Here is a 14386-nt window from a genome sequence, read left to right as displayed (position 1 = left end):
ATCCATTTCCCACCTTGGTGTTAGCCTAAAGTGTGTTCTCACTTGGGACCTACTGAATGACTTTGCTGTTTAGGGAGGGATTGTTGCCAACGCCATTTATAATGGCGCTCATTTTACCACCAACAAAAGCAGGTTCCTCAACTAATCTAATAGCTTTCTATCTTTTCCATCCCCAACTACCCTACCTTACACACACACACACACCACACACATACTGATTAATATTTGCCAGATACATTTAGCATTTTATAATAAACCCTACAACTTACAATGAATTACAACAAATGGTAACACCCACTCACAGCTGCTCAAGCAGTTCATCACAGGAGAGCAATCAATGTGGGAGTCACTGTCACTGCTCACACTATATTACTGAATATAGCCTGAAGCAAAACTTAGCTTCAAAATTTCCCAACAATACTAGGACATGTTTGCAGAAATTTGAATTAAATGGTGGCAGACAAAAACCAAAACCAAAACCAAACAAACAAAAATGGAAACTAAATATCATTAGTGATAATAATTAGATTTTTAAGCAGTTCCTTGATATTGCAGATACTTTCCAGTTTTTTGGAGGTTTTCTTTGCTCCAAGTGAAGCTAAAAAAATTAAATAAAGAACCATTAATAATGTTTATATAGCTTCAAAGATAAGTGGATTTTTGTTAACTACAACTCTCTTTAAATAAAGAGAATAATCAAACTAAAGTATAGGCCAGCTCAAGACAGCACATTCCAGGCACTGACTACACCATCCGCTGATTATTATATGCTAAGTGCTATGTTATATATTTGGAACACAAAACAATATAAACAAAATTGCATGTTTAAGCACAAAGGCTGAACAACTGCCCCAGATGACTGAAAAGCTCCCATTAAAGTCCTTGTGTCTTCACTGTCAGAAACGGTGTTCTGAGCTTGTTGTGAATGTGTGCGTCTACTTTGCATCTCCTGCATCTACTATTGTTGGTCTGTCTCAAGTTCAAATCATACAAATCACACTAAGACTGATTTAGTTTTTAGTCACCAAATATACAGGACATTCTGGAAAAGAAGAGATCTTCTAGCAGGTCTTTTTATCTGCCAATGGCTGGCTAGTGTCTTTGTTCAGGTCTTGCTGTTATCAGGGAACTGGAGACATAGTATAGAGCACGGATGCCAGGTACAACTGCATCTGTGGCTGCACTGGTCACAGGGTTATTTAAATCCTACCCCCATCTAAATATGTATACTCACAGATTAAAATCAATGGATAAGCCTTCTACCCTGAACCCTGAACCCTGGCCTATCGTTACGTGTAAGACTAAGTAATAAAGTATGGAGACTGAGCGCCAAAGTGTGAGAGAAGGAGGCTCGCTTTTGGTAGCCTTGTCTTCATTATTACATTTAAAGTGCCTTACGAGTAGGAACATTTCTATACCCTGGTATTACCTGTTCTAGGATGTCATGTGTCTTGTACCATCACTAGGAATAACTAGTAGATTGCCTTCTATGATCTGAGAATACATACCTCTTCACTGAGAAGGGGCACACACTCAGGCTGCAGGGGTCTCGGCACTGAGAGGCCAGGTCCTGGCAGAGACACATTTGACAGACGTCTCTTCCTTACTCCACTACAGTTATTGGGAATCTTGAAGGCACATCGTTTATGATAATTTAATCCACATCCTAAATAAAATTTAACAGTAAAGTATAAAAATTTAAGATGTAACTATTTGAAATGTTATTTTCTCTGGCGACAATACCAACCTTAATTAAGAACTCACATTAACAGTATGTGGAATGTAACAAATTCAAGACTAGAAAATGTGTACAAAGGGCTATTTAGAAAAGCTAAATTAACTGGAGCAGTGAATTTTGACTTATTATAGCGAAGTCAACCACCTGGAAATGTATGGGAAACCTAAGTTAGTAGACTCATCCCCTAATGTACAGACTGAGAAACTCTGGTGGTGGAGCTGGGCAAAGCATGCTTTATGAATACTTGGCAAAAGCTTGAGAGCTACTGTCTTCAAGTACTACCCAGTAGCCCACGGTGGCTTGTGCAACAAACCTTTAATGGTGAGAAAATTACATGGCACTCAAATCTCAGTGCTCATGAATATAATACAATAATAAAGAATAATAGAATATTAGTGTTATGTAACTATATAACACAAAAGTTGCACGTGTCATCCGTGTATGAGTGTGGAGACTAGACACCAACTTTAGCTGCTATTACTTAGGAGATATCCACCTTATCTGGAGGGCAGGGTCCCTCACTGGGACCTGAAACTGTAAGAAAATCCTAGGGGTTCTCTTGCCTCCAAACTTCCCAAACACATGTCACTACACCCAGCTTTTTACAAGGGTCCAGGGGACAGAACTCAGGTCCTCCTCCTTGTGTGGCTTGACTGTACTGACCAAGACATCTCCTTTACTCTAAAAATATATTTTATTGGAACAAACTCTGCTGCCTATTTCCCTATATTCTATGGCTAATTGCTCGGTTTTTAAATACTTATTTTTAAAATTTCTGTTTATGAATGCTTTGTCTTCACGTATGTATATATAGCACATACATGCCCTGGTGCAAGGTACCATGTGGGTGCTGGGAACTGAACCCAGCTCCTCTGAAGAAGCAGCAAGTGCTCTCAGCAGATGAGCCATCTCTCTGGGTCCTAAGGTTAGCCTTATATTATAATAGCAGAGGTTAGACACAATAGAGACCACACAGCCTGCAAAGCCTAAATAAAAGTATTTCCCTGCTGATACTTTACAAAAAGAGTTAACTTGCCCTCTACAGTAGAAGACTGCTTCTTAATCAGATTTATGCACTGTGGCCTACTCCCTAGAAATTCTAACTTACAACAAGCTGACAAATTTACCACTGTACAGAAAAAACTAAAAATATAATAAAGATCTATTAATAATAAGTGGTTAACAGTTATCAAAGCACTGTTTGTGTCAGATATTTTACTCACGTTCCTTTAGCCATTTATGAAACTGGTAGAGTAGAATACCTTCCACAGAGAAGCCAGTCTCCAGAAAGGCTGACTAAGTTGCTTATACAAAGGAACCAGTAGGTGGAGGCAGAGGAAAGATCAGAGTCCTCATCTTTGTAATTCTAAATCCTTACTATCTAGACACCCACTATGATCTTTGTCTTTCACTGATAATTCAAAAGGCAAATGCAAAATCTTCTTTCAAATTAATACACAAATTTGAAAGCACTCACCTTCACATTTTAACCCTTGACGTACCAATCCCCAGAGCATTTCACCACAGTAATCACAGAAAGTAGGTGCCTTATAAGAATGTACGTAGAGAGCATGAGGGCGGATCTGGAAGTCTTCTACTGTGGCCAAAGCTTTTTAACAAAACAAAAACAAAGCATTAAACTATAGTTATAATTACAAGTAAGTTAGGAATGGCCATCATATTCATTTATATCAAAGCACAAGGTAATGTCTCAGAAAGTCTCATCTCACTACAAAATAAGTAATTTTTGGCATATAAAACTGATAAAACATTTTATTAATGTACTTATTGTGTGTGTACACATGTGTTAGGAGAAGAGCAAGTGCCATAGCATGTGTGGAGGATCCCTGTAGGCATTGAGTTCTCGCCTCCTCCCATGTATGTTCCAGGGACCAAAATCAGGTCATTAGACTTGGTGGCAGAGGCCTTTTTCTGCTGAGCCATCCTTTTGCCAAATACTATGATTTTTCTTATTAATTTATTTATTCACTTATATCCTGGTTGTAGCCCCTCCCTCCCCTCCTTTCAGTTCCATTCTCTCTCCCCCTCCTCTATTCCTATGATAAAAAAAAAAAAAAAAAAAAAAAGCAGTTCTTGAGTTAAGCTCAAAATAAGCCAAGTTAGAAGTCTGTAGGCGAGGTATTCCAAAAGCATTGTCTTATAATGACAAGATGGCAAATAGCTATTACATCTTCTTTAGCCCATTCAAAACTGTTTCGCTTAGGACAGACTGAGAAAAAAAAAACATTGAAGTAAAATATAAAAATAAAAGTGCTATGGAGTCAGGTGGTGGTGGCACACGCCTGTAATTCCAGCACTCGGGAGGCAGAGGCAGGTGGATCTCTGTGAGTTTGAGGCCAGCCTGGTCTACAAAGCAAGTCCAGGACAGCCAAGGCTACACAGAGAAACCCACTCTTGAAAAACAAAACAAGACAAAAAAAAGTGCTATGGAATTTAACCTCATTGTCACAATGTTTCTGTAAGAATAGATACTGATTTCAAGGACATTCTCAGGAGATACTCCTTTCTCTTCATGAGCAAGGGAGTGGCTCTCTCACTTCATCTGAAAGTCACCAGTGACGTCCCTATGGTTTGACAAAAGGTCCAGAGCCACGAGGAAATGGGTGTGATGATGACTTAGAGGAGAAAAGCACATACATCTCTTGTGAATGAGGAGGAAGGCAGGTGAGGCTGTAGTGTGGCATGCCCAACGCAGGGGGCGCGGCAGGGGTAAGGGTCAGAAGTTGGATGACAATTGTTTGGAACAGTAGAGGGAAGCGATGGTCATGAGGATGTCACCGTTAGGCTAAACACTGATCCTCGGAGGGTAACACAGGCAGACTCAGGGTGTGCGGCTGACCACTTGCTTCCTTTCTTGTCAATTCAAAGTATGCCACCATGGGGACATTCTTCCTTCCCTCACACTACTCACTGGCCATCCTGCCCATGTGCTGGGTAAGACTAGAAATAGTGGAAGTTAGGGAACAAAGAATGGCAAGACAGGGCAAGGCAGAGGCAGAAGTGGGGATGTCCTCGGGGACAGGAAGGGAAGAAGCACTTCTTAAGTCATACAAGTAACCAGCACTGTCACTTTCTCTTCCAAGTCTTTGTTTGGGCTTTGTAGACCAGGCTGGCCTTGAACTCACAAAGACCCGCCTATTTGTGCCTCGCCGGGTGCTGGGATTACAGGTGTGTACCACTGTGCCCAGCTTCTCTTCTAAATTGTTAATATTTCTTTTTAAAATCCAGTTTCTCTTTTTGGAACTTTAGTTCTCTTATCTACACTATTAACAGAAATGGGAAAAGGAAACAACTCTCATCTTATTTTATGTTTTCAACCCACTGAAAGAATTTCTTTTCAGTTTAACTGGCAATTCCCCAAGCTTCAAGACACTTAAGTAATTCAGTTTGTTTTCCTATTTTTCTCATTGTGCTATAACCTTCCTGAGATGAAAACCCCACAAAAACCATTACTACACATTAAAGAAGCAAACAATTACATAGTACTAAGGCCAAGTGCCGCAGAACATAGAACTCGTATAGAAAATACTTTGTAGGAAAAAAGTAAAAGGGGGAAAACAAAACAAGAGGAGCCACTTGCTTACCTGACAGGACAACTTCTACAAGATCTCCTTCATGAATTTCATCTGCTGAGGTAATCAGCTGCAGAATGTTTTCCGAGTTCATGTCGTGGCGAAAGAGAAGAATTTTATCATACATGCCAAAGAATCCACACTCTGGAAACTGTGGGAGACAGCCCTGAATCAGTACCCCATGGCTTTCTGCTGCTACAAGTAGTCTATAAAATCATTTTAAAGTGTCCTGGATTACTCCTGGTTACTAACAACTCCTTTAATATCTAGAAAGTGAACCTTGCACTCAAACATTCTGGTTAATTTTAAAGCTCGAAAACAGAAAAGTAAATTTGCAAATAAACAGTACCTTAGAACACACATCTCTTACAAATTGCAGACTTCTAATTGCTATAAGAGAACATAATCTTCCACTCATTCTATTTTCATCCCTAAAAGCAAGTAGCTGTTTGCGTCCACTACAGCTGTGCTGCTCAATACATGGCCAGCTACTGCTTTTGTTTGGATGTGATGTGTAAAATGCCCGTGTGTGAAAGGCTTGAGCTCCATGGTGCCCTTCTAAGAGGTCCTGGAGTCCTTCTGTGCAATGAGTGTGTGGCACATGGGATAGGAGAAGGTCTTAAAGGGCGCTTTGCAACTCTGCTGTCTTCTGGGTTCTTTCTTGCTCTCTGACTAAGAACGAACAGTTCGATCCTGCTGTGGTATGCTGTCCAATGCAATGGAGTCAACCAGTTGTGGGCTGGAGCCTCTAACACTGAGCCAAAGTATTAATTTTTCTCTATATAAGCAGAGTATCTCAAATATTTGCTATAGCATAACTACTCACCATAGTTATTTGAATTTGAAACAATGTAAATTTAAAATAAATTATTTTCTTAGTCACTCTAGCCATACTGCAAGTGCCTGACTGGCACCTTAGCTGCAGCTATCATGCTGAACAGTACGAAACAGAGCACCTACATCATCTCAGGACGAGCTGCAGACCAAAGAATCCTCTGACAGGAGTCACAGGAGCACTGACTTCAGCTTGAGCACACACCTAGCACTTAGGTCCATTTACTGTGATTACGAAGCAAAAGTCATCTCTGTTCTAGATAGAGGCTTGAGGTCTTTCCACACATGCCCTACATGTACTATCCTACGAGTCCATGTTTATAATACTTAGGACATTCATGCGTGGAACAAAATATGAAAATGTGTGTCAAATACTTTGAAGAAAGTACCTTAGAATTAAGAGGGTTTTTTGAAGATTTATTTTTTATTATGTATATAGTATTCTGCCTGCATATACCGCTGCCTGCCAGAAGAGGGCACCAGATCTCATTATAGATGGTTGTGAGCCACCATGTGTTTGCTGAGAACTGAACTCAGGACCTTTGGAAGAGCGGACAGTGCTCTTAACCTCTGAGCCATCTCTCCATCCACGAGTTAAGAGTTTTTGTTTGTTTGAGACAGGGTCTCAGTATGCAGTCCTGGATGGCTAAGAACTTGCTACTTAGGCCAGACAGCCTCCTGCATACTGGGATGAAAGACATGTACCATTACACTTGGTGAAATATTAATAATTTTTAGGGAAACAATAAGAGCTGGGCATGGTGGTGCACGCCTTTAATCCCAGCACTCAGGAGGCAGAGGCAGGCAGATTTCTGTGAGTTCGAGGCCAGCCTGGTCTACAAAGTGAGTCCAGGACAGCCAAGGCTACACAGAGAAACCCTGTCTCAAAAAAAAAAAAAAAAAAAAAAAAAAAGAATTTTTAATATTTGCTTTACAAAATAATTCCAATTTACTAGTGCCTTGGAACATGATGCTGTAGAAAATTCCTTGGTTCTCAGAAGATAACACCATAGGTGTCCTTTAATATACAGTATAGTATGTCGCTGGTTTGTGCTGAATGGTCTGACATTCATCAGTCATATTAAGCTGTTACTGTGCTTGTCGCAGGATGTTGGAGACGACATTGCTCATGCACTACCTCATATGACGGCACTACTTGGTGAGGAATCACAAAAGATATTTCTCTGATTGGTTTCATAACACAGCAACTTGACCACGAAATTAAACATGTTTTGTTATTTACTCAGCTCACTGGGGAACAACAAGCATGAAAAATTTATAGCCCACTGTTAGCAGTCTCAGATAGTATGGCAGATGTTTTAGATATAATAACCATCTTGGTTTTCCTTATTATTATCTTATTATCAGACATTATTTTTCCTACCAGAAATGCTCTGCACAGCTCTCAGAAACAATTTCAAATCTTTTCTCAAAATTATTTTTCTTAAGTTGAAAGCAGTGGCTTACAGGCTGGAGAGATGGCTCAGCAGTTAAGAGCACTGTCTGCTCTTTCAAAGGTCCTGAGTTCAATTCCCAGAAACAATATGGTGGCTCACAACCACCTATAATGAGATCTGGTACTCTCTTCTGGCATTTAGGCAGAATACTGCATACATAATAAATAAATAAATATTAAAAAAAAAAAACAGTGGCTCCTTTAGAAAGTTAAGGGTTTCCTTGTATTTTTAAAACATGCCAAATAATGGCAACATATAGAAATACTCAGAATTTTTATAATACTAACTCTACTTTCAATTATTTGAGTTATCAATAGTATTTATCACAGTTTACAATATGCTTTAATATATATCTAACATAGTAATTATTTTTAGTTGAAAAGACATAAATAAAAAGCCAGATTTTTGTTTGAATTCTAAAATTAAGATTTTAAGTTTTGCTAAATGATTTACTCAGAGACCGAATCAGCTTCAGAACTTACTTAGTTGCAGCACCCCTGAACTTAAAAAGGAATTTCATATTTCACCCTCATAAAAATTAAAATCTCTAACAAATATTTGAATGAATAAAAATGATTTTTAAAATAGTATTTCTGGTATATTTGCTAATACAATGTATGGACAGTAGTTGTAATGAGAAAACATCCTGTATCTTTGAAAAGCTTACAATCTAACAGGAAAAATGGAAATAAGCCAGATATTAAACAACGTGACAGTAAACGACAAATGAAATAAAGATAAATTCTGGAATAAGGGCAAATAAGTTACTGAGAAACGTTATCAGCTTAGTTATAAAATGGGACAACAACACTGCTTGCTGGCTTTATAAGGAGATTTGTCAAAACTAAATTTGCTGATGACTATGTCTAATTCCTAGCACTGTAATTAATAAATGCTCATAGTTCAAAATATTTTACATTCTAAGAGGGAAGAGGTAAGGGTTAGAGGCAAGATGGGAAAAATGGACCTGTCATTTACAAACAGCCCTCAGAGGGCCTGGACCAGAAAACGAGCTGAGCAAATCCCTGAAGAAAGGCTGAAGCTGCTGGTTGGGAAGGCGTTATCAGGGTTTGGGTTACACAGGAGGAAACTGGGGGGAGACACTGTTTTTCTCCAGAAGGCATCTCTGGTTAGTCATATGGGCCACTAACCCTGACATCGTCAGAGCACAAGACTCTACTGGTAGTAAATGAAAACCATTAAAACCTAAAAACACGAGTCAAAGAAGGAAAGCAGCATTCAAATAAACACATAGCTTAGAGACAATATAAAACAACACTGCACTACACGTTACCTAAGGGATAACAGTAGCATCATCTGAGGATAGGGCGTGGCCCTGTGCTTTTCTAGCATGTGCACTGCCCAGGCCAACCCTCAGCACCACGTAGATAAATGAATATGCAAACAAACACCCAAGCACAGGTAGGAGAAAGAGTGCAGAAAATATTACAAATAATTATTTAAAAAAATAATATTTGTATGTCAAAAGGCTGTTGGTGATAACAGTAAAAGTTATTTTCTAGATAAGCAAATATGTTCACAAAATACTCACCCCAAAATCTGACGAATTACTGAGTGACTAGAGCAGTAGTTCTCAACCTTTGGGTGGGTCACAACCCCTTTGGGGGTCAAATGACACTTTCACAGGGGTTGCTCAAGACCATTGGAAAACACAGACATTTACATTAAGATTCATAACAACAGCAAAGTTACAGTCATGAAGTAGCAACAGAAATACCTGTGATTATGGGCACACACATACATCATGAGGAGCTGTAGTAAGGGCCGCAGCCTTAGGAAGCTACGGGACTAGAGAAAAAGGTTTAATGACTGGCTTGTGGAAAAAAACCTGCAATTTATTATAGTAGTTTAATTTTGTTAAGATAGAAATCATATAAATTGTATGGTTAATATGTTAGTTTAAAAAGTTTTAGGCCGAGCATGGTGGCACACACCTTTAATCCCAGCACTCGGGAGGCAGGGGCAGGTGGATCGCTGTGAATTCAAGGCCAGCCTGGTCTACAAAGCGAGTCCAGGACAGCCAAGGCTACACAGAGAACCCCTGTCTCGAAAAACAAAAAACAAACAAAAAAGACAGTGAGAAATTATCTGAAAGCAAATGTCAGAATCAAAATAACAGAAAACAGACTGAAAAAAAAAAATCAAGATTTAATATTGTCCCTGAAATTCAGGGAACCACTATGGCCAATGTTTTAAAACATTCAAGATTTAGAAGCTTGACTATAATAAAGATAAACATCTAAAAAGAAACAGGAAATTAACCATAAGCACATAGCTTTAAAAATGTCTAAACAACATACAAAAATAAACAGAAACAACCTGAAAAAACGCATATAAAGATATTTGCTACTCGTGAGTTTTAAGATTCGATATTTGGTCTTCACAATGAGACTGTGACTCAACTTCACTCACACATGACAGCCACTCCGAAATTGTGAAGAAATTCACCCCACTCAACACCCCAAGGCTGGTGTAGACTGCAGTGACACAGAATCTTCTGGACGTGACAGGACCTCGGTGCCCACAAACTCTCTCAGCAGCGAGGGATACCTGTGAAGACTTGCTCAAGGTCAAGCCCGCCATCATTCCAGCACAGAGGAGGCTGGAACAGGCGATGGAGAGTCAGTGTTTAAGGGCATGGCTCCCGGTAAGGTTGCCTGTGCTCAGGTGGATGGCTCCACATCCAGCACAAATGGACTCAAGTTACTCAAAGAAAAACTGGGAGCCAAGTTTGGGGGTGTACGGATGTGGGGTAGATCTGAAAGGGTTAGGGAGAGGGATGGAGGTGAGTATGATAAAAATAAATTGCATTGAAGTCTCAAAGATTTAATAAAACATTTAAAATATTATAAACAAATGATGTTCAGGTTTTCTTCTCAAATGGATGTGTGAATTTGAAAAACTTTTTAAACATACTATTCCCTATGCTTACTAGTTTTTATTTTAAAAACAGTTTTAGATGTACAGAAGATTCAGACATTACACAGTGTTCCCATTTATCCAGTTTTCCTATTACCAACACTTGTTGTTTGGATTTCCTTAGATTTTACCTAATGTCCTTTCTTCTTTCAGGATCCCATCCGTGAATCTCTATGACCGTGAGCTGCCAGGTACTATGTGAAACTTTCTCAGACTTTGCAGTTTTGGGAGACTTTGACTATGTTGCTTACTGGTCATGTGTTTTAGAGGATGCCTCACTAGTGGATCTGTCTGACCCTCACCTCATTATTAGGCTGGGCTTTGGAGTACTGAGGAGGCAGACCACACAGGGAAAGCGACATCCTCACTACATTCTAGCCAGCCTGACTGCGCTCAGATTTTTATGTTCTGGGGATGAAATTTAGGTCTTCTAGTCCTAAAGCAAGCACTTTACTAAAGCCATCACCCCAGGCCCTGAATTCAAATCTTATTAATTGAATAATATTAACCATAGTTTATCTATCTGTAAAATAGAGCATACTTGGCAGTTCCCATGAAAATTAAACAAGTTAATGTACCATAAAAAACTTGGATTCCTGATGAGTTGAATGTGCTATGAACATTAGCAATTACTGTTTCCAATATTTTGTTATTATAAACAATAGTCAGTGAGTAATCACATTGATATCTTTACCATGTCTGGAGTGTATGTATGGGAAAAATTTCTCAGAATATTTCCTAGGTCAAAGTGTACATATACATGAAACTTTCAGATACTGACCAATTGGTCTTCATAAAGGCTATACCAACTTATATGTCTATATGCAAAATATTGTTTGTGGGGCAGGGGAGATGGCTCAGCACCTGCCCACAAGCAAATGCAAGGACTGGAGTTCAAATCCTAGACCCCATGTAAATGTGAGGTGGGTATGGTGGCCCTCCTGCAATTGGAAGGCGAGATTGGGAGTCCCAGAGCAAGTCGGCTAGCAAGACTAGTCACATCAGTGAGCGTGGGTTCGACCGAGAGACCCTGCCTCAATGAACACAAGTGCAAGAGCAATTGGGGATGACTCCTGACATCAACCGCAGGCCTTTACATATATGTGCACCATATCTGCATACATGTGAGCCCACACATGCAGAAGTCATGCAATTACACACATCAACACAATACACACGAAAATAGAATAAGATAAAGGAGTTCTTTATCACGTTATTTTCTAAGTGCATTATCAAGTTTGTTGCTCTTATATGAAAAATAGCACTCTGTGTAGTTTAACCTGTACTTCACCCCCCTTTGTAACGCGTGTGTGTTGGTGGTGTGTGTATATTCTTCGCTTTATTTAAGGTGGCAAGACCTTTCCATGAACCCAAGACTCACAGGTTCTAGCAGGTCTAGCCAACTTGTCCCCGGACTCCCTGCCTCTGCCTCCCTGGCAGCCACCATGGCCTGCTCCCGTGCAGATTCTGGGATCTGCACTTTGGTTCTCATGCTTATGGGGAGAGCTTTATCCTATCCATGGAGTCGTCCCCTGGCCCTGACTTGGGATTTGTCCATTTTACAAGGCTGACCATTTCTTTCATATGCTTAAGGTATGTTTATTTACATTTTTGTCTATTTTTAATAATTCATTGATCCTTAAACCTCCAAAATCAACTATTCCTCAGAATGAGTCTTCTTTTTCTAGAATGACTCTTGGTGCATAGGGGCTATGCGATAGTCCTGAACAAGCCGAGCAGAGAGGCACACACGTGTGGTCCCAACTTTGTAGAGCAGGAGGCTGAGGAGCTGAAGCTCAAGGTCATCCTTGGAGAAACAGGGATTTGGAGGCTGGCCTGGATCACATGACGTGGGAAAAGCACGAGCAAAACATTGAAACCCACAAACAAAAGCACTTTGTATTTCAAAATCTATCAAGAAATAACCTGTCAGTGAAATGCACAGAAAGCAGAAGCTTTTCGTAGATAATGGCTTGCTCTTCTAAGCTGTACTTCAGTAGAATAAGGAATAATGGAAAAAGTCACTTTTCTACCCTCTTATCATTTTAAAAGGAAAAAAAAAATATTCTGGCAAAATAATGCAAACCAACTCTGGATTACATCTGTGAATCTGCTGTTCCTGTTCATGGGGCAGAGTGGAGGGAGGGAAGACTGCTGTTGCTATTTTATATTTACCCTTAAAACATAAGACACACCCAATAAAGTTGTTTATGTGCCTTCTAAACATTCCATTGTCATGGAAGAGAAGAAGCACGTGGGACAAGGAAGCCGACCAGGAGGCAAGCAGCACAGGTGGGAGCGCTCAGGAATGAACACAGCTGCAGGTGTACGCCTCTCGGGTGCTCAACGGAGACCATCTTGCCTCAGAAGGTACATGGTGGCGTCTTTATACATTCCTGGTGTTCAGACTTGAGTTTGTGGACATTTAGTAGGTACACAGGACAGGCTCCGTCTTAAAATTATCTGGTCCCAATCTCTGGTTAGTGTTGAGGAGTCCTGCTGTTCTAGGATGAAAGGAGTCAAAATTCTAGAGCCGGGAAATGTGGGAGTTAGTAACCTTCTGAAAAGGACAAGCCGTGTTTCCTTCCCTACCCTACCTCAGCCCTGACTAGAGGAAATGAAGAACTGCTAAAGAACTAGGGCCTTTAATCTGGCCTGACCTGACAGCACCCTCACCTCAGCTTCTCCATTTACTTTCTACTTTTGTGTCAGGGGCTCCTCTGGGTTGTGGGAACTGAAGGCTTTTCCCAGTTCTAGAGCACTGTGGCACTAAAGGCCAGTCTCAAAAAAAATCTCAGGTCACTAAACTTCTGCCAGTAAAATCTTAGATAAGGTAGAAAGCTTGCAAAACTTTTATTTTACTTGGCCAAGTAACAATTTGCATGTTAACAAACAACTTCAGAATTCAATATTATCCGAGTGAATTATTTACCTATCACTAGGCATTTTTTTTTTAAAGGTAGGATTGGTTTTATTCTAAAAAAAAAAGAGAAACCCTTGGACTTTTAACACACACACACACACACACACACACACACACACACACACACACACACACATATTTTCATTTATAAAAGTGAGTGAAGCATCATTTTCAGCCTTCTGGCCCAGTATATCTGACTTGGGTGACTGTTCAGGCAGCAAACTGTCTCTGTCATTTTTTTTTTTTTTCACTTTGGAAGCTGCTAACCTGTACTTCCTGTCTAGTCAGGTAATTAATTTTATTCTTTCTCAAGTCTCTGATGAGGTTGAAGACCAGATAGTTTAGGCTTACAATTAAACGTACTTGTTTAGGAGCTAAGATGTTTTTAGGTCTAGATAGATATTTTAAGTTGATAGAGATGAGATATGATAGATATTGATTTACATTCAGAATTTTAGACTCACCAAAATAGGAAAGATGTTTTCTTCAAGGCTGCCAAATACCAAAAGCCAAAACATTATGAATGTAACATTTAATTAATTCCTGTTTTATGGTTCTTCCTGCTGTATATAGTTTATTATATATGTGTGTAATAATATAAATATATATGTAAAAAATAAGTGAGTGAAGTACACCAATTTCTGTTAGAGGCTTGATACACATATATGTATATATGGAATATAAAATTTATTTTTAAACCTGATGCCAAGTGTATCTTGACAGTAAATCTTTAAAACCTATAGTAAATAATAGTAAATAGGTGCCAAGGACATTCTTTTCCCAGGTTTCCTCAGACTCCCTTAGAACCCAGAACTTAGTTAACTGGCACTTATTAAAACCTCTGTTGACTATTCTCCAGAACTAATATTAATTGATCATTAATATCAATTAATTATTAACT

General features: G+C 39.4%; 1 protein-coding gene across 1 annotated transcript in view; it reads right to left on the bottom strand.

Annotated features, from left to right (window-relative positions):
* The window catches only part of Prkd3 (protein kinase D3), a 65979-nt gene that overhangs the window by 25830 nt on the left and 25763 nt on the right, over window positions 1–14386 (bottom strand). The window contains exons 3-5 of the mRNA XM_051166080.1: window positions 5344–5482; window positions 3216–3347; window positions 1509–1666 (exon numbers count right to left, since the gene is read on the bottom strand). Of these exons, the coding sequence (XP_051022037.1) occupies window positions 1509–1666; window positions 3216–3347; window positions 5344–5482 (429 nt within the window). The remainder of the gene's footprint in view (window positions 1–1508; window positions 1667–3215; window positions 3348–5343; window positions 5483–14386) is intronic.

This window comes from Acomys russatus, chromosome 1 (genome assembly GCF_903995435.1).
Source record: "Acomys russatus chromosome 1, mAcoRus1.1, whole genome shotgun sequence".
Lineage (NCBI taxonomy): Eukaryota > Metazoa > Chordata > Mammalia > Rodentia > Muridae > Acomys > Acomys russatus.
Note: the sequence above shows the minus strand (reverse complement) of the source record. Positions and strands in the feature narration are given on the sequence as shown.